The 27,553-nt window shown below is 43.0% G+C and overlaps 1 protein-coding gene and 1 long non-coding RNA gene across 2 annotated transcripts in view; one reads left to right on the top strand and one right to left on the bottom strand.

Moving 5' to 3' along the window:
* Nucleotides 1-13,508, bottom strand: part of OAT (ornithine aminotransferase) — a 29,153-nt gene extending 15,645 nt beyond the window's left edge. Inside the window, exons 1-2 of the mRNA XM_032796467.2 lie at nucleotides 13,404-13,508; nucleotides 5,186-5,412 (exon numbers count right to left, since the gene is read on the bottom strand). Of these exons, the coding sequence (XP_032652358.1) occupies nucleotides 5,186-5,384 (199 nt within the window). The 5' untranslated portion in view covers nucleotides 5,385-5,412; nucleotides 13,404-13,508. The remainder of the gene's footprint in view (nucleotides 1-5,185; nucleotides 5,413-13,403) is intronic.
* Nucleotides 1-27,553, top strand: part of LOC142047788 (uncharacterized) — a 441,041-nt gene that overhangs the window by 210,527 nt on the left and 202,961 nt on the right. The gene's annotated exons all lie outside the window — the stretch shown is intronic.

The raw sequence follows: 27,553 nt of genomic DNA, 5'->3' as shown, positions 1-27,553 counted from the left end.
GAGAAATTATACTTTTGAACCTGTGAACCAGAGAAATCAATACAGGAAGACCTTGAAACAAGGTAAAAGAGATGGGAAACTTTAAAATAATAGTGCAGTTGATTTCACAAATGGGTCCAGTATACATATGGATCTAACATGCTTCATCATATTCACTGTTAAATTGAAACTGTGTGCATTGATAAGATAACTGAAGGTAAGAAGTTGCTGCAAGTTCTGTTTCTTAAAGATGAAGAAAAATGTCCATGCAACATCTTCCCAGCAGTTTTTGCTCTTAAACACACCACAACCCAATTAAAAATATCCTCCTTTCAAACAAATTGATTCTGTTGTTTCTACACACATATCTTTGGGTACATCTATACTATCCGCTGGATTGGTGGGTAGCAATCTATCTGTTGGGGATCGATTTATCGTGTGTAGTGTAGATGTGATAAATTGAGCCCTGATTGCTCTCCCGTTGACTGCGGAACGAGAGGCGGAAGCAAAGTCGACAGGGGAGCCACGGCTGTCGATCCAGCACTGTGAGGACGTAAAGCAAGTAATTTCAATTCGATCTAAGATACGTCGACTTCAGCTATGCTATTCTCGTAGCTGAAGTTGCGTATCTTAGATTGTTTTCCCTTCCCCAGTGCAGACCAGGCCTATGACACAGAACCACTTCAAACCATTTTAAGAATTATGGGAACCATAGAGAACAGCTGAGTGATTCTGTCATCATATGTGCCAAGTGACACTTGATCAACCAAGGGTACGTATAAGAGGTTATTGATTTTTTTGTTTTTTAAATTACAACTGAGCTGACAATATTCATTCTATTTCTCTATGGTGTTTAAGTACAGTCTTTATTTACTAGAGTTGGTTTGTATTGTTTCTTTATTCAGTACCATATTTTGTTTCAATATTATACACTCAAAGCACTCATGGTAAGAGAAAAGAGACTCATGTCCATACAACAGTTATGATCTGTGATTAGCCAGAGGTACTCTAAGATATTACAAATCCACCCCCACCCTAGGGTTTTCTTATGATTTTTCACTCCCAGCACTGGGACAGACTAAAGGGCTGTGATCTTCCAGCAGCTTTTCCTTAGCTGCTCGCTGTATCTTACCCAACCGAGAAATTGCTCCCTCCTCCCCTCTCTCAGCCGGGGTGGGTGGGGGAAGAGGGGTTATTAGCATTTTCACTGTCACTCAAGTCTTCAGTAGGATTCTCATCCTGTCTTAAAGAGACGAAGTTAGTTTTCACAAGTGCCTCAGGAAGAACATTTTGCAAAAGTGGGACCTGGATTGGAGAATCCTTTGTCACCCCTCTCATTATCCCCAAGAGGTCAGTGGGGTGACTGCTCCCCTCCTGGAGATCAGTTACACAGTTCCCTCTTAAAACCTGAGCCACTGGTTGGGTGCCTGGCTGTACAGAAGCTGACCCACTGTTTCTGTCCTGGGCAACCCCCCCTACGCCCATGTAATCAGTGAGGAGACATTCTTGTACCTCTACTAATTATTTTTCAGCTTCTTCCTCTGGGCCCCCATCTAAGGCACACACCTCTGTGCTCTAGAGTAGGGTCTATCCCCTGTTCAGCTGTAAAGAGCTCACAGATAACAGCCTGAATAGTTCTTTCACTCGCAGGCACCACACCCCCCTCCCTTTCTGAGTTGGGTTTGCCTCAAGCTACAGAGTTAATGGAACCCGCACCCACCACAGTGGTTTCTACAATTCCATTACCCACCTCTGGGCATCCCTCTAGGACCCATCTCCCTATGTACCCTAGAGAGAGGTCTGTCCCTTGCTTATCTGCAACCTGCTGGAAGCCAGCAACCTGGACAGTTTCCTCACTGACAAGCAATACACTCCTCTCCTCCGCCATCCCCATCCCCCACCTTCCCAGGAGATGTTACCATTAGCTACTGGGCAGGAGCTGGCCTCAACCACACCCTCTAGAGAGATTAAAGAGACATTCCCCCAGCATTTCCTGAGACTTCACCCTTTTCCTCTGAGGTTCCAGCATAAAATTTCTCCTTGACAGCCCAAGCTACATGGAAGAAATCATTCCTCAGTAACAAAGCAATCAGGTTATCATTTAATACCACCACAGAGAGTACAGTTCCCAAATCCTCACGTTCTATGTGCACTTTAGCCAAAGGCACGAGGATTTTGTAACCTCCCACTAATAAAAGCTCTGCCATCCGTCCTGGCAGTAAGTCACTTTTCTGCACAACATTCTTTCTAACCATAGAAATTTCTGCCCCTGTCTCTTCCCTCCCTCCCCTCAAGGTATTCCTGGCCATTAATCCTGACAGGCTTTGTGCTTCATGCCTGGCTGGGCAGAGGCTACTTTTAAAAACTGTGTATGCTGAGTAGCCATTGTCTGAGGTGCCTCTGTGCTCAGGGTGACAGCATTTACATGAATATCTAGCTGCCTGTTCTTTCCCAGTACAGGACATTTATTCCTCAGGTGCTTACTGGAATTACACTGATAGCACCTTCTGGCTCCTCTGTTTTTACAGGAGATTTGGGACAAGGACTAGAGGAACGGATTTGAGGAGGTAAGTGTCCAGCCTCCGATCCACCCTCCTCCTTCCCAGGAGTAAAATGGGAACCCTGCTTCCTGTCACGTTTAAACTCCTGTCTGTGGTTTGTTTGCAATAGATGCTTGAATTTGCTCAAATGATCAGCTTGGGTAGCCAGTTCTTCCACCCTTTTCCCTTTTTTTGTCCCACAAACACTGCTTTACATCATCTTTACATATACTCGGGAGCAACAAGATTACACATTCCTTCAAAGCTTCTTTTTCCCCTTACCCACTTTTCCATCAAATTTTCATGTGGTTTACATATGCCATATTATTCATCCCAGCATCCCTCTTAAGGCTTCAAAATTTTACTCTGTTTCAGGTGTAATCTGAAACTGCTTCAAAACCATTTCCTTGGATTGACCATAATCTGAAGCATCTCTAACTGGCATCTTATTGAATAGCTTTACCAGAGCTTTACCTGTCAACTTTGCAACCAAAGTGGGCATCTTTCAGTCCTCAGGAATCTGGTGAAATAAACACAGTCTCTCAAAGGTGAAGAAATATTCAGTAATGTCTCATCTTGCTGTATGCAGGACACAACTGTTCCCATTTGTTGATTTTTTGAGAGGTGGGACTCACTGGAGCGTGGGTATTCTGGTTCTGCTTCTGCTTCTCTATCAAGTCTGGTTGGTGCTCCTCTCTTTTTTTCCTCCAGGGCTAATTTCTGGATCTCCATTTCTTTGTCAGCCTCTATCTGGTGTGCAGTTTTTAGCTTAGCCTCCTCTGCTTTCACGGCTCTTAGGTGTGCAGCTTCTTGTCCGACATTCCTGCTTCCATTTCCTTTATCTGCAATTGTTTTAATGCCAAGAGTCTTTTGTGTTCTTTTCCTCTCTTCTGCCTGCAATATGCACAGCTCCAGCTTCTTATTAGTTTCACTTTCACTTGTTTTGCTGCTTTTCTGTCCCTATTACCCTTGCCAAAAATGGAGAATAACGAACTGGTAACCTCTTTGACTGATCTCTAGCCACTACACTTAAAAATCACCACCAGTGTATGAAGTGCAACTCTCGCTCAAGAGCAACAAGCTGTGCAAATGATCCGGCCGACTACACTACTGTGACAGGTTCCCCAGGGGCGCCACCTGGAACTGGAGTACCACTGATCCCTCTGACCCACCAGTCTGGGCTCCCCCACACACTCTGCTGCTGTGACAAGCTGCAAAGCCCTCCAAGCTTGCACTTTCACCAGCATTCACACAGGTAGGGACACACCCAGCTGCAGTTACATGCAGGCTCTCTAACCTCCAGCCTCCTAGCTTGAGACCCCAGAGCAGTACCGTTCTGGTCTGGTCAAATGTGGCTAGTGTATGGGTTTAATACCTGGTCTGCCTCTCCCACAATGTAAAGAGGACCATGGACACTTGTGGTAACCAAATTCAGATTTTCTCCAGACACCTTAGTCAAACGCACACTGGTTTGGATTAAAACATAAAATAAGTTCATTAACTACAAAAAAAATTGATCAAGTGATAGCAGCAGATCAAAGCAGATTACCTAACAAACTGAGCTTAACATACTAGATAGGTAGGATATAAATTAGCAAATTCTCAACCTGAGTGATAAACAGGCTGGCAGATTCTTAAGACACAAGCTCTACTTTACTTTGCAGCTTGGGTTTCCCAGGTTCATATACACAGACTAGAAATCCTTTTAGCCTGAGACCATCACTTCCCCCAGTTCAGTCTTTGTTCCTCAGGTGTTTCCAGGTGTATTTGTAGTTGTAGGGAAAGTGAGTACCATCATGATCTCATTTTCCCCTTTTATATCTTCTTCCCACTTGCTGGAAAGCTCTTTTGCTGTGACCTGGGTCAAATAGTCCCCACTGTGTAGTGCTACCTCTGAGAAGTTTCTATTGTATGCAGTTCCTGGGGTAATCCTTGTGCTTGTGTGCATTTCCTCAATTAGCCATTAACATTGTTTGGCCTTTTTACTGCTGTACCTGAAATGCTGTTATGGGTGTTTTCAATCTCACAACATGTTTCAGTAACACATACATAGCCTAATCTCACATAGGATAATAGAACGGGCAATCCAACAAGATATTAATGTCTAGTAGATCAAGACTTTTAGAATGATACCTCACAAGGCACACTTTGTACAAAGCATATCCTAATTATATGACAGCCGAGAATAAGGGGGTGCCAGGGTGTCCCATTACATATTTTTGCTAGAGAAAGGAGTAGGAAAGCTGTTTAAAGTTCAGGAAACAGATGTAAGGAAATAAGCTCATCTTCAGCAAAAGAAACTCCTTACGTGACAAGAATAAATTAGTCTTTCAAATAAGTTACATTCTAACTAAACTAATGATGAGGAATTCTTCCAATGAATACTTTTAAAAAAGACTGAAGGATGCGATTTTTCAAAAGCATTTAAGTGAACAGAGCACAAACCTCACACAGTCAATGGGACTTTTCTCTTAAATCAGTTAAATGCTTCTGAAAATCCCACCCTAAAAACCAGCTTTGCAGTGCCAAACCAACTGACAATGGCAGTTGGTATACATATCATAGCAAGACTCAGTCTAGATATTAAGCAATTATAATAGAGATTGAAAAAGTTTTGAAACATCACACTTTCTTGCGCAGCATAAAGGCAAATCAAGATACAGTACCTCTTCCTTTTTCTAGAGCAACAGGTAGGGGATGATAGTTGTGTGCACCATATTTAGCTTCACGTTCAAATATGTACTCAGAGGATTGAGGTCCCTCGATGTTTTTTTTAGTTGCAACTGATGTAGAAGCACTCACTGAAGCATGAACACCACGACGCAAAACAGCAAAGGTTTGTGAGTGGGCTAGTTTGGAAAACATTCTTGACTTCAGGTATATTGTTACAGACCTGAAAAGAGAAAATTGACACTTAGAACTAACATACTCTACTTGTGGAGGAAATCCTTGCAGGGATTCAAGTGCCTATTCCACTCGAATTATAGAATTTATAACTCTTTTGCAATTTAACTAAGTTTATACTAGATACCAAGGAATGCAGTACTCACATCAAAATACCTGATTGAAAGCAAGAAACTTGTTTTCATTTACTATATTTCAGTGGTCTATAGAAAGTTAACATCTATGATTAAGTTCTTGTCTATACACAAAAGCTGCAACTACCCTTTCAACGTACTCTGCAGCAACCTGGACCTAAACTCTGGAGCATAGGACCCAGATTTCTGTGCCATTCCAAAGCAGCTGACTAGAAATTCTGTGGCAGCTTCAGAGAAATTATGAATTGTTTTATTTTCTTGTTCATGAAAAAGCAATAATCAGCACCATTTCAACTACAGTAGTATTTTTATTGTATTAATAAATTGAATTTAGTAAGAAAATATACAATATAAATAAATGACAAACGATTATATATAAAAATCAATAACACTGGTCTACAATTTTTGAGAAATCGTCTGCTTCAGAGACAAAATGTGGTATTTATTATGTATTTTGATGTGCTGAATTCAAATATGACAATTAAAACAACTGATTGGCTACTGTTTCTAAGATATTTAAGTTTTTACATTTTATGTCTATGTATATTGTGTAGATAGTAGAGTTTTAATCATAAATTGTAAACCTAGGTCTTTTCATGTGTTTATGGTTGCTTTACATGATAATATTTCACCTGTCCTGTTTATGTAACACTTTAAAAATCAGCAAAAGGGTTATATAAATAAAATTTATTATGAAACAAAAGGCAAAAAACTATTATGTACATAGTTTAGTCCTATTCAGTGTCTACTCGGCGCTTCTTGGCTTGTCTCTTGTATTCATTAAATGGAGCATCTCTTGTCACTGTCCAGCAATAGTCTGCAAGCATTGATGGGCTCCATTTGCCCTGATAGCGTTTCTCCATTGTTGCAATGTCCTGGTGAAATCGCTCGCCGTGCTCGTCGCTCACTGCTCCGCAGTTCGGTGGAAAAAAATCTAGATGAGAGTGCAAAAAATGTATCTTTAGTGACATGTTGCAACCAAGGCTTTTGTATGCCTTGAGGAGGTTTTCCACCAACAACCTGTAGTTGTCTGCCTTGTTGTTTCTGAGAAAATTTATTGCCACTAACTGGAAGGCTTTCCATGCCGTCTTTTCCTTGCCACGCAGTGCATGGTCAAATGCATCATCTCGAAGAAGTTCACGAATCTGAGGACCAACAAAGACACCTTCCTTTATCTTAGCTTCACTTAACCTTGGAAATTTTCCACGGAGGTACTTGAAAGCTGCTTGTGTTTTATCAATGGCCTTGACAAAGTTCTTCATCAGACCCAGCTTGATGTGTAAGGGTGGTAACAAAATCTTCCTTGATTCAACAAGTGGTGGATGCTGAACATTTTTCCTCCCAGGCTCCAATGACTGTCAGAGTGGCCAATCTTTCTTGATGTAGTGGGAATCTCTTGCACGACTATCCCATTCGCAGAGAAAACAGCAGTACTTTGTGTATCCAGTCTGCAGACCAAGCAAGAGAGCAACAACCTTCAAATCGCCACAAAGCTGCCACTGATGTTGGTCATAGTTTATGCACCTCAAAAGTTGTTTCATGTTGTCATAGGTTTCCTTCATATGGACTGCATGACCAACTGGAATTGATGGCAAAACATTGCCATTATGCAGCAAAACAGCTTTAAGACTCGTCTTCGATGAATCAATGAACAGTCTCCACTCATCTGGATCGTGAACGATGTTGAGGGCTGCCATCACACCATCGATGTTGTTGCAGGCTACAAGATCACCTTCCATGAAGAAGAATGGGACAAGATCCTTTTGACGGTCACGGAACATGGAAACCCTAACATCACCTGCCAGGAGATTCCACTGCTGTAGTCTGGAGCCCAACAGCTAGACTAGAGCCAATCAACACTTTTAAGCATCATTTTCATTCTCAGTGACCCAGAATTAGTAAAGTTTGACTACATTTATTTCAGAAGCATTTTGGCTGTAGAGCAGTGTAATTTTTACTTCTATAATTCAGCAGCTGAGGCAAATTTGTATACTTTAAAAACACTAACACAAGATCTGGATAGTTTTATGTAATTTCTGAAATATGCAAAGTTTGTGCCCAGTTCTGACCCAAAGCTTAGAGGACAGTACTATCAAGTTTGACACGGGTAAGACAGTTCTACACAAAGTTTAGCTAAGCCTGAGTTTTGGAAGTAAAATCTGTACTTCCATATAAATTGCCCTGTACTTTCATCATGTGCAGTTTGTCTGTAAATAAAGGACTTAGATTTTTAAAATTACATCACATAAGAAGTGCAATGGACTTTGCTTCATTTAGAGGACAAAAATCAATTGCTAAGATGAAAAGCACACTCATGGAAGGACTTCACTACAGAAATTCTGATACAGTTACTTGAATAATTAACTAGTCAATAGATGCAGCTGGATATGAATGTTTGTCTTACATTCTTATAACTCCCCAGTAAACTCATGATTTCAGATATCTTGTCTCTAATTGTGCAATAGAGAAGCCCATCTAAACTCAAGTCATTTCCTAAACACGAAATCAGAGATAAGAGTTAAGAGATTAGAGCTTGAGGACAAAAATGAAATGGCAAAATAAGACTACTCTGAGAGCACAAGAAGTCTCTCCTAAAACAGAATTTGTTTAGGAATGCAAGCCATTCATACTCCTTTGACAGTTTTATGGGGTATGGAATTTTCCATCTTAACAGCATGATTATTTTTTCTGCAGTTAAGATTAAATAGGTGGAAAGTGACATTGTGCCAGATAAAGAACATGTTTATGCAAAACAGAATGAACTTTCTAAAAGAGCAATTAATCATGTTGGAACATGAACCTTGTAATGCTAGCATCAAAGGATAACATCACGGCAGAGTTCACTTATACAACCAGTTTTACAGAAGTTTCTGGAACATTTTCTGTGTTTTACATGCATACAGAGTAGACAGATTCTCTGTGCTTTCAGAGGAGAACACAACTGTTGTATAATTTGAACAGGAGAGTAGTATAGTACTACTTTTCCATTCAGATTCTGTAAAACATCTGACAAAGGGTACAGCTGAATATTCCTAAATTCACTTTGTGTAGATTTTTCCACACACCTACCCAGGACAGGCACTAGTGTTTTTAGCGCCCTATGCGCACGGCCATTTCGCTGCCCTGAGCGCTGGTCCGGCGGCTCCGGTGGACCTGCCGCAGGTGTGCCTGCAGATGATCCACCGGAGTGGTGGGACCAACGGACCCTCCGCAGGAACTCCTGTGGGAGGTCCACCGGAGCCACGTGTGCAGCGGACCATCTGCAGGAATGCCTGCGGCAGGTCCAGTGGAGCCGCGGGACCAGGGGACCCTCCGCAGGGACAACTGCAGCAGGTCCACCGGAGCCGCCTGCCGCCCCCCACCGCCGCCCCCCGCCGCCTGCCGCCCCCCACCGCCGCCCCCCAATAATCCTGGCGCCCTAGACGATTGCCTAAGTCGCCTAAATGGAAGTGCCGGCCCTGCACCTACCAGGGAGAGAACAATTAAGAGAAAAAATAAGATGCGATGTGAGGAAAAAATAGGGGCTCATTATTTAGTTCTGACGCGCAATTACAGCTTCCTGTAAATAACTGAAATTAAATACATAGGATAATTTAAGGTATGTAGACACTATGCAAGCCAAAGAAGTTTAAGAACTTACCTACTTAAATTCTATGATGGGTGCCTTGGCAAAGTCCAATTAGTTCTTTCAGATTTCTATTTTGCAACAACGTTTAACAGAGTCTAGTTTTTTAAAGCTTTTTCTCATGAGTTGAAGAGAATCAGCACTTACAAATTTCAGTTAACACTATTGCAACTGTAGGAGACCAAGATTCCTCTACTACTACACAGTATTGCTGGATAGAACAAAAACTTAGCATTAATTTAGGTCAGTAAAACTGGTATAAGAGTCACATTTCATGTTAAAGTTACATGTAATTATAAAATGGCCAATAATTTTTTTTGAAGTTTAACAAGGTGGGCTCCATTGTGTAATAGATTTCCATTTGAAGCTTTCAGCTTCTTCATTAGGGCAAAAGTTCTATCAGAATTAAAGTTTAAGAACAATTAGTTTTTAAAAAAATAATTTCTATTGTATAATAAACCTACTGGGAAACTATTCTTCGTTAGGGCACAAGTTTTATCAGAATTAAAGTTTTCCGATTATGTTTGCTATTTTACATGATATTACAAATCAGAAACGGCCTGAATCTGCAGAGAGCCAATAGTTATAAAGTATGAACTGCCCCATTAATTTCACTGGGGTCTAACTCAGCTGCCTATGAGCAAGAACTGAAACACAAAGGTTCTAACTAATTCAGAAGAGTGATCCAATTAACAAAAATTGCAACTCTCCTTCCAGTGTATTCTGCAGCAACCTGAACCTAAACTCTGGAGTATAAGACCCTGGTTTCTGAGCCATTCCAAAGCAGCAGACTAGAAATTCTGCAGCAGCTTCTGAGAAGTTATGGATTTTTTCTTTTTTAATGAACATGAAAATAAAATAATTAGCACACACTCCTGTATTTTGCTACTTAATTCAGTTTTGGTCTGTACTAAGATTTTTGATCTTTAACATAACACTACTGCACTGCAGTAGATGTCACAGGAGACACAGGATATTTTGGCAGCTGAGTAGGGGACAGTTTGGGTTTTTGGCATTTGGAGATATGTGGAAGATGGTGTAAAAAATGTAAGGAAACTGAGTCTTTGCACTGTGAAAGGGATACATCTTTTTTATTATTTCTTGTTGAACAGGGAAAGAGGCGACACTGTGAGGCTTGAACTCCTTGTTCTTCATCAGATCAACTAGCTCTCTTGATACATGGCACTGCCTCCAATAAAGATGAATAAGCTTTTAAACTGTTTGGGGAAACACTCAACATGTTCATCCTCAGTAGATTTCACAGTTACCCTTTCACTAGGCAGTGGGAGAGAGGAGAGAGAAAAAACAGTAAATCATAGAAGATTAGGGTTGGAAGGGACCTCAGAAGGTCATCGAGTCCAACCCGCTGCTCAAAGCAGGACCAATCCCAAGACAGATTTTTACTCCAGTTCCCTAAATGGCCCCCTCAAGGATTGAACTCACAACCCAGCCCCATCTTTGGATTTCTCAGTGAAATCAACGATGATCTCTGGGGCAAGGATAGTGTGGGGTTTTTTGTGCTGCACAGCAGAAAAAGCACATTGTCAAAGCTAATCAAGTGACACATATTAATAGCAACAGTGGACAAATGCGGGCAGTTCACATTTCAGAGTTTCAGGCCATCTGTAGTCTCAAAAACAAAAGTGTTGGTTTATATTCTGGTTCATATTCAAAAAAGTTTTCATAATGGCTAAAAACATAAGCTTAGATCCTGCTGCACAATTTTAAAACAAGAGATGCATTTTGCAGCAAATTCCACAGTCATGAACTCTCAAAGCCCCACTTATAAGTAAAGCTAAAGTCCTATTTTTTATTGTTCAAAGAAACTGATGCTATATGTTTAGCTCTTTAAAAAGAATCAATATTTTTCTTTTCAAATAAGAGACTATCTGGAATTTCTCAAATCTAGGCATCTCACCAGCCATTGCTCCTGCTGTTAATTATTAGCTTTCTGTGTTAGCTTTTCAAAACACACATCATATAAAGAGATTTTACAAACAGAAAGGGCAAAGAGATGACTGAAATGCAGCTCAATTGCATCAGTCAAAATTACATCTGGTTTAACTACTCAAACGTGAGTGGTCCATGACAGCCAAGCCCCTCAACACACCTCCCTAGTAGCTTAGCCAGTGTTACTAAGAGCACAGCTACATTTGGAAAATTTCCAGAATGGCTACTTCAATAAGTTTCCAAGAATGCACAAGCCTTAAATAAAGACAAGGAGGGAAATTAAGCTGTACATGCCATCTATTAGAAAGCTAACTTTTGGCATTATTAAGGCACTATCAATTTCACAGTTATGAAAAACGTGTCACAGACCATGAAATCAAACCCCCCCCCTGCGAAATTTGATTGCCCCCTCTGCCACTCCAGCCGGAGTTTGGGGCAGTTTGGGCTCAGGGCTTCCACAATCCCTCCCCCACCCCCTTACACACACACACAAAAGTTAGGGCTCAGAGCAGTCCGAGCTTGAGGTTGCCTGGGCTCAAGGCTTCAGCTGTGTGGTTACAGCCCAGGCTCGGGGTGATCCAGTAGGGACTTCTTCCAGGGCTAGGCGACCCATTTTTCCTGGGGGGCCCCAAATTGGCCAGGGGCCCCTACCTTAATCTGTCCCTGGTGTGGACTAGCAGCTAAGAGCCCCTGGCTGGGGTGCTCCCAGCAGCATGGGGGAGATCCTACATACCTCCACCTCTGGGAACCTCCTCTAACTGCAGGAAGCTGAGAGGGTGCTGCCTTAAGAGCTCAGCTCTAAAGCCAGCACAGAAGTAAGGGTGGCAATCTTGGGACCCACCTACAACTACTTTGCAACACCCCCCCCTCCCTTTTTGGATCAGGACCCCCATGGTTACAAACCCTGAAATTACAGATGAAAACAGCTGAAATCATGAAATTGACCAATTTTAAAACCTAATAAGTAGACCATTTGTGAGAAGTCAAACGTCCCATCCTTCTCCTCTCTCCCAAGAGCTATCAAATACAAGATAAAACTAGGACATTGCGGAAGTAACAGCAGGGGAGGCTAATGTTACACAGTCAAGGGAGAAGGTGACCGATTGGAAGACCCTGTGTCATATCTCCTTGGGGAGGAGTAGGTGGGTTGTGGTGTCTCTTTTAATGAGATTTTAACTCTCCCCTTCATTCAGTTTCCACCAGTTCAAAATGTCAAATACATGGTCCATTTGATGTATTTATGACTATGAAGAATATAGGCTCTCATTTTGGAAGTCAAGTTTCTAGCCCTCACTGTTAAGAGGGAAGTCTTCCAAATGTAACAGATGCAGTGGTGTCCCTCTGAGTCAGCAGACAGCATGAGACAATGAATGTCTCAGAAAGGCAAAGTTTCCCTCCCCCTATTAATCTCACTGGGATATTAATGCTAAAACCCAGGGATGATGCTTCATTATCAATATTAACTACTGAATTGCTGATCATTTTAGACTAGGGAAGGAGAGAGGCATGAAGCTCAGGGAACAGTGTGAACTAGGACTTGCTGCTGGGAACAATATGCAGAGGAAGAACTTAGCAAAACAGGGAAGCAAGAGAGAAAAGAGGAAGAAGGGAAACAAAAAGGTAGAAGGGGCCCCGCCGTAAAGATTTCAGAACACGAAGTGTCTGAGGAATCTGCATCCCACTGACTTTCAGTGAGACCTGCTGCCAAGTGCCAGAATCGCTTCTGGGAACGGGACTGGGGCGCTTGAGTAGGTTTGACCCATGGCCCTAGGTGGGGGACAGATTCCCGGGAAGAGCTGACAAGCCCTGGCCCAACAGGGGCTATCACCTCGCCCGCCTTGGCTAGCTCGTAGGACCAGGGCGGCCACAGCAGCACAAACGGCCGCCAACTACCACAGCGGTACCCGGCCAAGCCCAGATTCGCCGGTGCATCTCCATGGGATGCGGCCAGCCCCGCAGGAGCCGGATGTGCGTGCAGCACGCACCGTCCGCAGCCCTGGTCCGGCACAGCCGGTGCGAGCGCCCGGCCCCACCTGCCCCTGCCGGGACTGGGGCTCGCTCCAGCCGGGGCAGAGCCAGGCCCCCGGGGAGAGGATCCGCGGCGGGAGTGGGGGCGGCTGTCAGGCCGCCAGTGTCACCGGCCGCCGAGTCCCCGTGGGCTCCGGGCTCAGCCCCCAGCACGGAGGAGGCAGCGGCGCGGCCTCTCGCAGGCTGGGACACGTCGCTGCGCCAGGCCCCTCCCCCGGCTGGAGCCCCCAGCCCCGCACTCACCCCTAGGACCGGCACGATGCTGTGTCTCCGCCCGCAGCCCGAGAGAAAGAGGCGGAGGTTTCGCACACGGCAACTATCACCGCTCTAGCACCCAGCCACGTCACACCGCCGCTAGGGGATAGCTCCGCCAGCGACACGCCCATTGGCCACCTCTGCCACGCGTCGCCAATCACTGCCCGCTCCAACCGCCCTCCCGCCCATGCTCACTGTTCATTGGCTACCGGCGCTTCACCCTCCTTTCGAGGTTCCCGCCCATTTACTGCTGTGCGGCTCCCCCGAGTTGGTAACTGTTCTGAATTCTGCGCCGGCTGATCTCGGTACTTCTCAACGGTGCCCCGCTCCCATCTCCCTGAGCCTTACTCCCGGCCCGCTCCCCAACCTCCCCCCCTTCCCAGCTCCTCCCTGGGCCTGACCCCCGCCCCAGCTCCCCGCTTCTCCCTGGGCCTGACCCCCGCCCCAGCTCCCCGCTTCTCCCTGGGCCTTACTCCCGGCCCGCTCCCCAGCTCTCCCTCCCCACCACCTGGGGCTTCCTCTCCTTCCTAGGCCTTATTCCTGCCCTGCTCACCCCAGCTCCCTGCTTCTCCCTGGGCTTTATTCCCAGCCCTCTCCCCAGTTCCGCCCCCCCCCTTCATCTGGGGCTTACTCCCCTCCCTAGCTCCTCCCTGGGCCTTACTCCCGCCCCAGCTCCTGGCTTCTCCCTTGGCCTTACTCCTGGCCCGCTCCCCAGCTGCCCCCCTCTTCCACCTGGGCCTTAGTTCCTTAATCCCCAGCTCCCTCTCCGATCTCTCTGAGCTTTACTCCTGCCCCCTCCCCCAGCTTCCTCCCATTCTCCCTGGGCTTGGCCCTCTCCCCAGCTCCCACTCTTCTTCACCTGGGGGCCTTCCCCAGCTCCCCCTCTCTTACCTGAGGCTTACTTTTCTTCCTCTCCTCAGCTCCCCATTCTCTTCACCTCCCCTCACTTGATTTTTGGCTGTCTGCCCTTTCACCACCAGTCCCTCTTCTCCAGACTAGTCACCTTATGCAGCCTCTCTGTCCTTCCATCATCCTCCACTTCTGGCCCTTATACAAAGAAGACTGCTTGGCCCTGAACTGACGCACGTAGTCTGCTTTGGCAAGTGTCTCTTGTACACCACATGCCAGGAACCCAACTGCAGGATGCACGCAACTGATGAGAGAGACTAGCAGTCACCTGCTGCTCTGTGGGATCATAGAAGTAGAGACTGCACTCCAGGTTATTTTCAAATTACTATTTATACATGCCATCAAGCGGCACACAAAAAATATTATCCCATGCCTGAGGCTTTTGAAATGAGAGCAACTCAACTAGATTATCCAGTCTCCCTTTCAAATGAAGAATTATTTTTTCCATGTTATATACTTTCTAGTCAGTAGGCATGAATGAGAGTTTGTTAATCAGGCCTTGCATATGGATAATTGAATTTCTGTGTGCTTGAGGGAATGTTTAGTGTATTTAGAGTCCCAACTAGGCTACTGTTTTGGTGTTTATGCCAGTGGCCTAAGCAGATCTGGAAAGTCTCATCCCCAGAGGCAAAAGGTTGAGAAAGTTATGAGAATCTGAAAAAAGGCCCATTAGAATGGAAGTCATTAGGAAAACAAATATACACTTCAGTTATAGTCAACCCATGCTGCTGCTGCTCCTTGTGATTCTGTCATATTCTATACACTTAGTCATCTTCTACACATTTTTCTACTAGTTCATGTTCATTATTTTACTAGGGACAGAAGTTAGAGTTATAGGAAAGTAATTGCCAGGATTACCCTTCTTTCCATTTTTTTTCAAAAAGAGGACATTTGCTTTTCCCTAATCTTTTTCTACTTCGTTACCTGTGGCTTTTCATAAATATTTGTCAGTGGTTCAGTAAGTTTGCTATTGAATTCCCTTTCTATCATGTGAATTGTATATTTATATGCAGAATGTATTGACTGTAAAACCTTCCTCCACACTGAGTGATAGATTATTCCCTCTGTTAAGGAATTGGGCCCGCAAAAGGCATTCCTGAAGGATGCTTCCATTGCTAGGTCAGACAAGGAGAGGCTGCGCCACAGAGACTGCCTTGAGCACAGCCCATTCTGTTGCTACTACCACTGGGGGGTGAAACAGACTTTGTTTTCTAGGGTGTGATGAGATGCCATCTTCAAGACCTTGTCCACTAGCAGGCAGGATTGGCAGAAAGGGGAGCCAAAATGGAGACTGTGAGGTTCTAAGCCTCATCTTCCTAGCAGCCTCCAGCATAAAGGATATGCTGAGAAAGGGGTGGGGTATGGGAATGAAACACCACTGAACTCTGACTACTCTTTTCGTGTTGTAATAGTACCCAGGGACGATGGGCAGCTAAGTGTAAGATTGTAAGTGTAAGGCTATAACTTGTGCCTGGGGTGGATACTGGATACCCTCAGAACATGGAGAGATGCCAAATTGGTGAAAAGCCAGTTTTGCCACTACCACTAGTCTACTCCCATATTCCTGTGCAGAGCATAGCTGAGCCAGAACAAGTGGACCCTTGGTGAAGAAAAATCTTTTAGTGTTTTAGTAAAGAATCTTGGCTAATGGGGATGCGTTTATTTTAGATAATAGAAAAAATATGTGCTGCCAAAATTGTAATAGGAGCTCTGAAAAATGTCATCTGACAATGTGTCACCTCTTTGGTGTGGGCTGGGTTGTCGGAAGAGGAATAGATTCTCTTTGGTTCTTGAGGTGGTCACACCTCCTCTGTGTAAGAGGAATGTATGTAGGGGAGCGGGCCAACGATGGCAGGTGTTAAGTGTCAGAAAATGAGCTGAGTGCCAATGTCACTCCACTACGGGCTCATTTCTCTCAACCTGCCAAGGCCCAAATGTGTGATAAAAACCCTAAATGAGTGACACACATGAGTTCAGACAGGAAGCAGTGAGAGTCACTTTTGGTGCAAATAACTCTTGCCATAACCTCAGTCCCACAATTTTTATTTCTGATGTAAATTTTCAGCAGTAAAGTGAAGGGATACCAGATAAATATGGAAAGTAGGTAACTTTGGGTCTAAAATGAGTGACATCTTCATAACAAGGGACAGTTGGGAGATATTCTCTCTTGTCAAACTCTTAGTTGGAGCTAGGCAGGAAGGCACTGGGGGAGAGGCAGGTATAACTAGCCACTGCCCTTCCACGACCTTGGTGCTTTGCCATGTTAAATTTCACCTATAGACAGCCTTTTGTAACCAGAAAAAACTTGAAATTCACTGGTGAACTGTGAGGTAAGCTTGATAAATATGCTAGTCTTATTCTGAACAGAAAGAGAGACTGGGAAAACTACTGAGAGTAATTACTTTTATCTCCTCATTGTTATCAGAAAAACAAAGTCTAAACAGTGATCTTTTATTGGGGCCTCTTGTTTTTGCTCATAAACTGTCCTTGACAAGTCTGTTGATGCTGGAGAGCAGTACATTTTTCCCACAGAGAAAACAAGTTATATAAGGTTGACAGTATAGAGAATTTGCATATCTTTCTGCCTTTGAAAACGTTTCTGAATCTTGTCATAGCTTTTTAGTACATTGTTCAAACCCTGGCAGTCAGAGAGAGCAGCACTGCTAAACTTACAGAATAATACCCTCAGAAACATTTTCCCTAGGTACAGTCAGCATTCTGTGGAATGAATTGGAGTGTACCACAGGAGATGATGCTCTTAATAAATATATATATATATTTGAGATCAGTTCTGCTAATATTTCTTTGCCTCTTTATGACTTGATGCTGCAAAATGCAGAATGCCCTCATCTGCCACTGAAATAAATGGGAATTAAGGGCTCTTAATGCTGCAAGACTGGGCCCTTAGTACTAAACTGCAGTACGTTGCACAACCACATCAGCTGACAGATAAGCATCAATACTTTGCTAAGTAAAATTCCTACCATCATTTCTTAAAGCAGTTATGTTTCAGGGAGCAATCAAACCAGTTTCTTTCTAGTTAAAGCTATGTTCTGAGGTGGTTCTCACACAAAAAAAAAGTGACCTGAAAAAACAAGGAATGGCACATCTGTCCTGTAGGACAATTGTTTACATTTAACAGCTCAAATTCAGCTCTGATATAAGCTTGCACCAGCTCTTGCAATCCTTGCACAAGCAAACTCCCACTGAAATCAGTGCCTCCAAATTGGATCTGATATTTAGACCTTTGGCATTTTATTACCTCATTGGATATGTTATCTTATCAGCTTATTACAATCACACTATGTATGCCTTTATCCTCACTAGAACCGCTTCCAACTCATACAACTGAGATATTGAACGCTACGTTCTATCCAGGTTTTGTAGAATGAGACTCTTATTTAACTTAAGCAACATTAATCTTGCACCAGCCTTTAAATTCGACTCTTCTGAAGGACATTTCTAATTGCTTTAGATTGAGTTGTGTGCATTTTTCAGAGGAAGTGGAGAAATGTGAAAAGGAATGGAACTGGCACAAAAGAACAAGTACCATGTATTCTGTTCTATGAAGAAAGTATATATTTGAAAAATAAAGGTATGCAAACTAAAAGCAACCAAAACCAACCCTAACTTACGGCCTCAATCTTGGACTGATTCGAACTATCCCTTATCATTGAACCATACTGTCTTGATAATTGACACTATGGGTCTGCCTGCAATGATATCCATATCCAAGCAAAACTCCTATGAAGACAGTGGGTGTTTGCCAGTGTAAAGATTGCAGTCCTAAATAGCTCATACATAACGTGTTTTGCCACAAAAAGTAGCAATGTCAGAATGGAAAAAAGGGTGTGTATTTTTTTTAAACTTTTTTGCAGTGTCAGTGGATCCTGAAATAAGAAAACAAGTCATTCTTTTGCTCCTATGTTCAAATACAAATATACTATGTAGTTGGTCTGATCCAGCCTTCATTGAAGTCAATGGCAAAACTCTAATGGATTTCACCAGGGCAGGATCAAGCCCAGTATGAGGGAATCACAATCTCAAATTTCAAATGAATATAATTTTATTTAAATGTTTAAAATTCCTGAAAAGATTAGGTAGTTTCAGGTGCTCTGATACTACAGGGATGAGTGAGTTATAAATACATAGATTGACAAATCTCAAGGTTTTCTGTTTTATTGAGAGGTTCCACAAATTAAGGTCTAATTTTACATTCCTTGTGCATCCCAAAATCCTCATTGTGTCATTGGGCATTTTGGGTGCAAAAGGGTTACAGAATCAGGCAAATTGCCTTCCATTGACTTTGCACAATTATTCCCATTATTCATTGAAATCAGAGTTCCACTTTCTAAGACTTCTGCAATACAATATATACACACATGCTTTGCTGCAGCATCACAGACTCCCTATGCAAAGGCATCACATCATAGCACAATGGCTACAAGCTGTAGTTCATGCAGGAGGTTTCCTCTGTGCAAATTCAGATAGAGATTCTTAATGTCCTCCAAATTACTTTTTGAAGAGCACAGTACAGATCCCCCAGAATCATTGCTGTCTGGCAACATTTGGGATGGATGACATGCTAGAAATTCCAGTTGAAATGACTGACCCTTGGAGCAGATATCTTAGTACAAACTACATTACAAGATAAAGGCTGAGTTTTAGTTAATATTTACCCCTCAATTAGTTTGAGGCTGCTTGCTTTTCAAAGATTTTTGGAGATATTGTATCAGTATGTCTCTCTAGCACAGGGGTAATCAATAGTCAGACCGTGGGCCAAATCCAGACCTCCAGATGCTTTTGAACAGACTGCAAAATCTTACTTATTATTATCATTATTGTTGTTGCGGTGTGAAAAATATTTCTGTGGAGTCTGGACCCTGACTATACCTTGACCAAGAAATTTTGACCGTGACAACAAATAATTGAATACCCCTGCTCTAGCATCATTATTAGATAATATAGTGGATAATTGAATTCTTACCATCAAATTAGATAAAGTCACTGTGTCCTCTTCTATATACATTGCTGCATGTCTGAACTTATGATAAATGTTTCATTCCTGCTTTATTGATGCCTGATTCCCAAATCTGTCATAAATGAGAAGAGAATAGTTATTTTATTCTTATTCTTTAGTGGTTTATTTGCTGATATATATATAATTCTCCTTTGCAGGGTGACTAATATGAAATGTGGAATAATAAACATTTTAAATTGTAGTGTTCAATTTCTTTTATTTATAGATAGTTTTAGCTTATCAGACAAAGACGTAAGAGGTCCTCTCTGTAAGTTTCTGGTATGACCCACCCAGAATATCATATTCCCTTCTGGGAAGCACATTACCAGAGAGACATTGACAAATTGGAGAGAACTCAGAGAAGAGCAACAAAAAGTTCATATTTACCAATAAAGGTTAAAAGAGTTGAATATGTATTGTCTGTCACACTTACTTGTAACTGAGCCATACATTTACCAATATCTGAATGGTGTCAACACCAATAATGGAAAGGAATTATTTAGGAGCGTATAGTGAGGTATAATTAAGAGTAGTGTAATGATGTTAAATAAAGGAATATTTAGGCTGAGTATTTGTAAAACTTCCTGATCAGACAGTTGAATAGACTCCCTTTGGAAGTGATAGATGTCTCATTAATTGGGGCATTTAAAACTAGACAGTATTTAGCACTAGAAAATCTGAAGGGAACAATTCTTCATTGAAAAGGAACTGGAGTGAATGATATATTTAGAGTCAAGTATCTGAGGGGTAGCCATGTTAGTCTGGATCTGTAAAAGCAGCAGAGAATCCTGTGGCACCTTATAGACTAACAGACGTGTTGGAGCATGAGCTTTCGTGGGTGAATATCCACTTCGTCAGATGCATGTAGTGGAAAATTCCAGGGGCAGGTATATATATGCTAGCAAGCAAGCTAGAGATAACGAGGTTAGTTCAATCAGGGAGGATGAGGCCCTGTTCTAGCAGCTGAGGTGTGAAAACCAAGAGAGGAGAAACTGGTTCTGTAGTTGGCAAGCCATTCACAGTCTTTGTTCAATCCTGAGCTGATGGTGTCAAATTTGCAGATGAACTGAAGCTCAGCAGTTTCTCTTTGAAGTTGGTCCTGAAGTTTTTTTGCTGCAGGATGGCCCTTAAGGTCTGCTATAGTGTGGCCAGGGAGGTTGAAGTGCTCTCCTACAGGTTTTTGTATATTGCCATTCCTAATATCTGATTTGTGTCCATTTATCCTTTTCCGTAGAGACTGTCCAGTTTGGCCGATGTACATAGCAGAGGGGCATTGCTGGCATATGATGGCGTATATTACATTGGTGGACGTGCAGGTGAATGAACCGGTGATGGTGTGGCTGATCTGGTTAGGTCCTGTGATGGTGTCGCTGGTGTAGATATGTGGGCAGAGTTGGCATCGAGGTTTGTTGCATGGATTGGTTCCTGAGCTAGAGTTACTATGGTGCGTGTGCAGTTGCTGGTGAGAATACGTTTCAGGTTGGCAGGTTGTCTGTGGGCGAGGATTGGCCTGCCACCCAAGGCCTGTGAAAGTGTGGGATCATTGTCCAGGATGGGTTGTAGATCCCTGATGATGCGTTGGAGGGGTTTTAGCTGGGGGCTGTATGTGATGGCCAGTGGAGTCCTGTTGGTTTCTTTCTTGGGTTTGTCTTGCAGTAGGAGGCTTCTGGGTACACGTCTGGCTCTGTTGATCTGTTTCCTTATTTCCTCGTGCGGGTATTGTAGTTTTGAGAATGCTTGGTGGAGATTTTGTAGGTGTTGGTCTCTGTCTGAGGGGTTAGAGCAGATGCGGTTGTACCTCAGTGCTTGGCTGTAGACAATGGATCGTGTGATGTGCCCGGGATGGAAGCTGGAGGCATGAAGGTAGGCATAGCGGTCGGTAGGTTTTCGTATAGGGTGGTGTTAATGTGACCATCACTTATTTGCACCGTGGTGTCTAGAAGTGGACCTCCCGTGTAGATTGGTCCAGGCTGAGGTTGATGGTGGGGTGGAAGCTGTTGAAATCATGGTGGAATTTTTCCAGAGTCTCCTTCCCATGGGTCCAGATGATGAAGATGTCATCAATGTAGCGTAGGTAGAGAAGGGGCGTGAGTGGACGAGAGCTGAGGAAGCGTTGTTCCAGGTCAGCCATAAAAATATTGGCATATTGTGGGGCCATGCGGGTGCCCATAGCAGTGCCACTGATCTGGAGATATATATTGTCATCAAATTTGAAATAGTTGTGTGTGAGTATAAAGGCACAGAGCTCAGCAGCCAGTTGTGCTGTGGCATCATCAGGGATACTGTTCCTGACAGCTTGTATTCCATCTGTGTGTGGGATGTTTGTGTAGAGAGCCTCTACATCCATGGTGGCTAGGATGGTGTTTTCTGGAGGTGACCAATGCATTGTAGTTTCCTCAGGAAATCAGTGGTGTCACGGAGATAGCTGGGAGTGCTGGTGGCATAGGGTCTGAGTAGAGAGTCCACATATCCAGACAGTCCTTCAGTGAGAGTGCCAATGCCCGAGATGATGGGGCGTCCAGGATTTCCGGTTTGTGGATCTTGGGTAGTAGATAGAATACCCTGGTCGGGGCTCTAAGGGTATGTTGATTTGTTCCGGTGTTAGTGTAGGGAGTGTCCTGAGTAGATGGTGCAGTTTCTTAGTGTATTCCTCAGTGGGATCTGAGGGAAGTGGCCTGTAGAATTTGGTATTGGAGAGTTGTCTGGCAGCCTCCTTTTGGTAGTCAGACCTGTTCATGATGACAACAGCACCTCCTTTATCAGCCTCTTTGATGATAATGTCAGGTGGTTTCTGAGGCTGTGGATGGCATTGCGTTCTGCACGACTTAGGTTATGAGGCAAGCGATGTATTCTTTGAGTCGGAGACGGCGAAAGTAGGCTTCCAGATCGCCACAGAACTGTATCATGTTGGTGGGGGTGGCAGGGCAGAAAGAGAATCCCCAAGATAGGACAGACTTTTCTTCTGGGCTGTGTGTGTAGTTGGATAGATTGACGATACTGCTGGGTGGGTTAGGGGGACCACGGTTGTGGCCCCATTTGGCAGGTAGGAGTCTTTTTTCCTTTGTAGAGAGGTGAAGCTTGCAGTCTTTTTTCCTTTGTAGAGAGGTGAAGTGAGTAATGTAGATCTCCTGTCTTATTTTAGTGAAGTCCGTTTTTATAAAAAAATGAAATCATTAGAGCTGCAGATCGTCAGTTCTCCCACTTGTGACCTTTCCTTCACAGAAAAGCATTTAGGCCTGGATCCATACTGAGTCTTAAGTGTTGCAACTCTGAGCATCATAATGCCTAACATCTAGGTGCCTAGAACAATCACAGGAACAACAATGGGATCTACGAAGTCTGAGTTAGGTGCCTCGGCTCCCTATACAATGAATGGGGAGAAAGCAATACCTAAGAATACGATCCACAAAAGCCAACATGGTGGGTAGCTCCTCACTTAAGCTAGCCAACTCAGGACTTTGAGTCACTTTGTTACCCTTTGCCTCCAGTGAGAGGACATCTTTCTTGTGGTAGCCAGGGGTCTCCTCCCTAACACCACCAGTCTTTCAGTCACTCAAGCACTCTCCTCTGGCCTATGCCAGCCCAAACTTTTCCTTGCAGGGTAACAAGAGGTTCACCAAATCCCTGATTCCCTTTGAATCATTCACCTGAGATATCCAGCCCCTCACACTGGCTACTTATAGAAATTCTAGATCTGTTGCACCCTAAGATGCAGTATATTCCAGTTTGCCAATTTTAGCTTACACCATCACTCATGTAAATCACACAGCACTTGTGAGCACTTATAATAAAACAAAATAGATTTATTTTAGAAAGAATGAAGATTTAACTAGAAACAAGACAAAGTGGTGGAAACAAACAGTTATAATACAAAACAAAATCATAAAATGTGAACCTGGGTCGACACTTTTCAATAGTTACCTTTCCTATCTAACAAAGTGAATTTTCCCCCAAAGTTCAGTCTGTTACAGAGCTGGCTGGTTTCTCAGGTACCGGGATTCAAACGTTCATGAAAGCACCCCTGCTCCACAAGGGGTTTTCCTCGGTGAATGGGTACAGAGTACTTTTTGTTCTTTTTGTTATTACTGAGAACAGCCTTTTACTTCTGTTCACAGATAAGGTGAACTTTTGTCTTTTGAAAAGTTTATTTTTATCTTTAAGTGGCTTTGATTGTTTGTTTATCATTGCCTCGGAGAGTTTCCCATTCAAAGTCTTAGTATTGCTCAATTGAGCCTTGCACTTCAACACTGCCTTGCCAGGGCAATGTGATAATTTCCCCTTGCCTGAGTGGGCCATCACTGAGACATGTTATCTCCTAGTGACTAATTTCTACTCCAAGTCCATAAAGCATACTTTCAGTATAAATATATTATTCCTTAAATATATCCCTTACATAGAGCTAACAATGATTCTGAATCTTGACAAATTAGGAGCTTTCTGTAGATACCTTACAGGATATTAATCCATAATGAGTAACATGTAAGATCTGTGTTTGGTATAGTGAGTTTATCAGGTCTGAAGTGAGAGTTTTTGCAAAGAACAGGGGACCCTTTGCCAAGGAATCACTGTGTCACAGCTATACCAAGTGCTAAACTCTGCAATTATCCCAGAGATTAGCACCTAGATCCAGACTGGAGGAGACGTGTCTTTGCTTGTGATCCATGAACCAAGGCAAGATAGGTGTGTGCCTGCCTTTGCTCAGAGGCTGCCTAATTCAACACAAAACAGGCTGGAGGAGAGGAGAAGGCCCCTTCATTATAACCTTTAACCCAGTGATTAGAGTATTCACCTGGGATGTAGGAGACTACCTGCTCAAGTTCCCTCTCTGCCCGAGAAGGTGTTTGAACAAGGGATCTTCTGTCTCTCAGGTACATTCCCTAACATCTGTACTATGGGAACTATCTGAGGCAATGCAGGACTCCCTCCGTCTCTCCTATTGAAATTGTTCCACTTTAGCTAAGTGATTGAATAATTAAATGTTAATTGAGCTACAGAGAGAGTGTGAGTTTGAGAATCTCTCTATAGTCCAGGGGTAAGCACACTCACCTGATAGGGAGCAGATCCCTGTTCAAATTCCATCTCCTCATAAGGCAGAAGAGGGACTTGAGTCAGTGGTCTCATATCCTCAGTACGTACCCTAACCATGAGGCTTCAGGTTATAAGGGAGCTTCTTCTCTTCCTGCCCCCAGCTATTTTGTGTGGAATTCGGTCAGCCTGTGAACACACCAGTTTAGGCCCTGTAGGCAAGCTAGGCAGAGGAATGCCTATCTTCCCCTGGTTTGTGGATCGCTCTGGGTTTAGGCAATAGATAGGTATTCATGCCTAGAGTGAGACAGCAGCATGCATGCCCAGATGCAGAAACAGAAGTGCCTAGGGAACTATTACTGCAAAAACTTAGGTGCCACATGAGTATAAATGCCTACGGTGTTCTGTAGTTTCTTAGCAGGGGGGTTGTGGATTGCAGTGGTGCCTACAAATGGGATTTAGGCACCTGAATCTGGGGTTAGGTGTTTAAGTACCTTTGTGGATCCAGGCTTTAGAGCCTAATTCTGTATTCCTTGTCCTCCCAGAACTCCCAATGACTTCACTTAATTAAATCTGATCTTGACGGTTACTGACCAGAAAAGATGATCTCTTTACCTGTTCTCCAGACTCCTGAAATCTAATCAAGAGATCTTCTGTAGCTGCCATTAGAGCTCAAATGAAAATAGATATACCTAATCATGTAATAAGAATAAATTGCTTGACAGTTTGATAAGTCTCACGGCTGTGCACTTGGCAGCTGGAAACACTTTATTTCAGGAGTTGCGAGTATTGATAGTCCAGGCAAGCTTTGTAAACAACTCTACCAAAACACATTGATGCTGAACTGCAGTACCTTGCTCTTTTAATCCTTGGCATCTCTAGAGCTGAGTCTGCTAGTCTTGCTAAATGGCAGGAGATGTGAATAATCATTACGGTAGTTCAAGATTGAAAAGCGTATATAACTCCTCCCCCAAATCAAACTTTTAGCTCCCCTGAGGTGAAAGGCTATTAAGTTAATTCATTGCATCACCTTGTCACTTGTTGTCTTCCTATGATAAAAAAAACATTTGCTGAACTACTTCATTCAGGACAGAAAAATCGGTGCTAGGTTATCCTGGAATCTCAACAGAAGCCCAAAAAATCTTCAAAGAATTTTTTGGTGTCTGTGAATTTAATGGTAACTGTGCATGCTCAGTACCTCTGAAAATCAGGCTATTGGCATATAATTACAATGCTATTTGTTGGGTTTTTTAAGACTTTTTGTATACATACTTTCCTTTAAAATTCAATGTTCAAAAAAAAAGATCAACCAAATTGAGATATCGATAAGTGAAAAGGCATATTGTCAAAGGAAGGCAAGATTTGCAGAAAATAGGAAGCAGTTGCTAAGAAACTAAGCCCAGAGCCAAGTTAGGATCCTAAATACCTTTGTGGATTTGGGTCCTAGTTACTTCCCAGCTGTCACATGGCAGACCCATACAATGGGTAAAAATGGCTGTCATAAATTAACAGTGCCAAATTATGATCATTTGCATATCAAGTTCAATGTGGCATTTAATTTTGCAGGTAGTCAAAGTAAGACATTTAATTTCTTTTTATTAATCCCTACAGCTAACTTTAAGTTTACATTATATTTTTTGCTGTCATACATAAATTATTCTGTGTTTCAAACTGACTTCCTTCAGTATTATTAAATGGAAGGGATTAAGTGTCAGGAAAATGCTGTCAGTCCAACACCTTTCACAAACCTATATTTGCTTTAGGAAAAAAAAAGTGTGTTTTAAAGACTTTGGCACAAGTATTGGCCTCTAGACATTAAGATGTAACCATAAAACTGATCTATGCTGACTAGACTGCATTTATACATGACTGATATTCATTTTGTAATGTCAGGAGCTTTAAGGTTCAGAGACCCCAAATCTGACCTAACCCTTTGATTTCTATTCTTTGCAAACGCTGTACATTTCTTTGTGTTTTTAAATACATGTTTTAAGACTTCTTTTTCTAAAACAATGCCAGCAGAATAACTTTTATTACCAAACCTACAACAACAAACAGTATGTCTACTTGTGGGACAAAATATATTATTTGTATTCAATTTGTACATTGATCTGGTATCTTTGAAAGTATTGGGTTTAATCACAGGCTGATTAGTAAAAAGGCATAAATCTTGAATACCCCTGATCTCTCTGAAGTGATATGACATAATGTTTAAGCTCTATGACCCAGGTTCTAAACTGGGGGAGGATGAGTTTTAGAGGCAGAATGTATTGTGGAGAGGCATGAGAAGCTTTAGGGCAGTCCGCTGCTTGCACAGGGAAAGCCCGTGGCAGGCCAGGATGGTTTGTTTATCTGCCGTGTCCATAGTTTTGGCCGATCGCAGCTCCCCCTGGCTGTGGTTCGCCGCTGCGGGAAGGGCGGCCAGCCCATCCCAGTGCTCTATCGCATACTTTAGCTTTATCATATTTGTCATGTGGCATGATTCATGCTGTATTAATCTGGACAATCCACTATTAAAATCAGCCATTCATGGAAGGTTTGCAGCCTCCCTTCTTGTCTCTTTTATCAGTTGAATGCATTGAGAGTAGAACCAGCCTGTGAGTTCTTTTGTGTTTGAGGGGCAAAAACCTAGAAAAATTTAATTTAAAACTTGCAAAATACTAACAAGCAGAGGTAGTGCCCCCACAAGCCTCCCATAAATCCAATCCCTCCTCCATGTGGTGGTCTTACCCGCACAAATTTAGAACCCTCTCCTCCCGCTCTGGGTGCAGTGGCTCTCTATGGATTTACAGGACCTTTTCCTAGGCCTGGTCTACACTACGCCGTTAAATCGATTTTAACAGCGTTAAATCGATTTAACACTGCACTCGTCCACACTACAGTGCTCTTTAAATCGATTTCTGTACTCCCCAACGAGAGTAACGCTAAAATCGATATTACTATATCGGAATAGTGTTAGTGTGAATGGAAATCGACGTTATTGGCCTCCAGGAGGTATCCCACAGTGCACCAGAGTGACCGCTCTGGACAGCAATCAGAACTCAGAGGCACTGGCCAGGTAAACAGAAAAAGCCCCGCGAACTTTTGAATTCAATTTCCTGTTTGGCCAGCGTGGAGCTCTGATCAGCACAGGTGACCACGCAGAGCTCATCAGCACAGGTAACAATGCAGTCTCCTGAGAATC

The sequence above is a fragment of the Chelonoidis abingdonii genome, chromosome 15, assembly GCF_003597395.2.
Source record: "Chelonoidis abingdonii isolate Lonesome George chromosome 15, CheloAbing_2.0, whole genome shotgun sequence".
Classification (NCBI taxonomy): Eukaryota; Metazoa; Chordata; order Testudines; family Testudinidae; genus Chelonoidis; species Chelonoidis abingdonii.
Note: the sequence above shows the minus strand (reverse complement) of the source record. Positions and strands in the feature narration are given on the sequence as shown.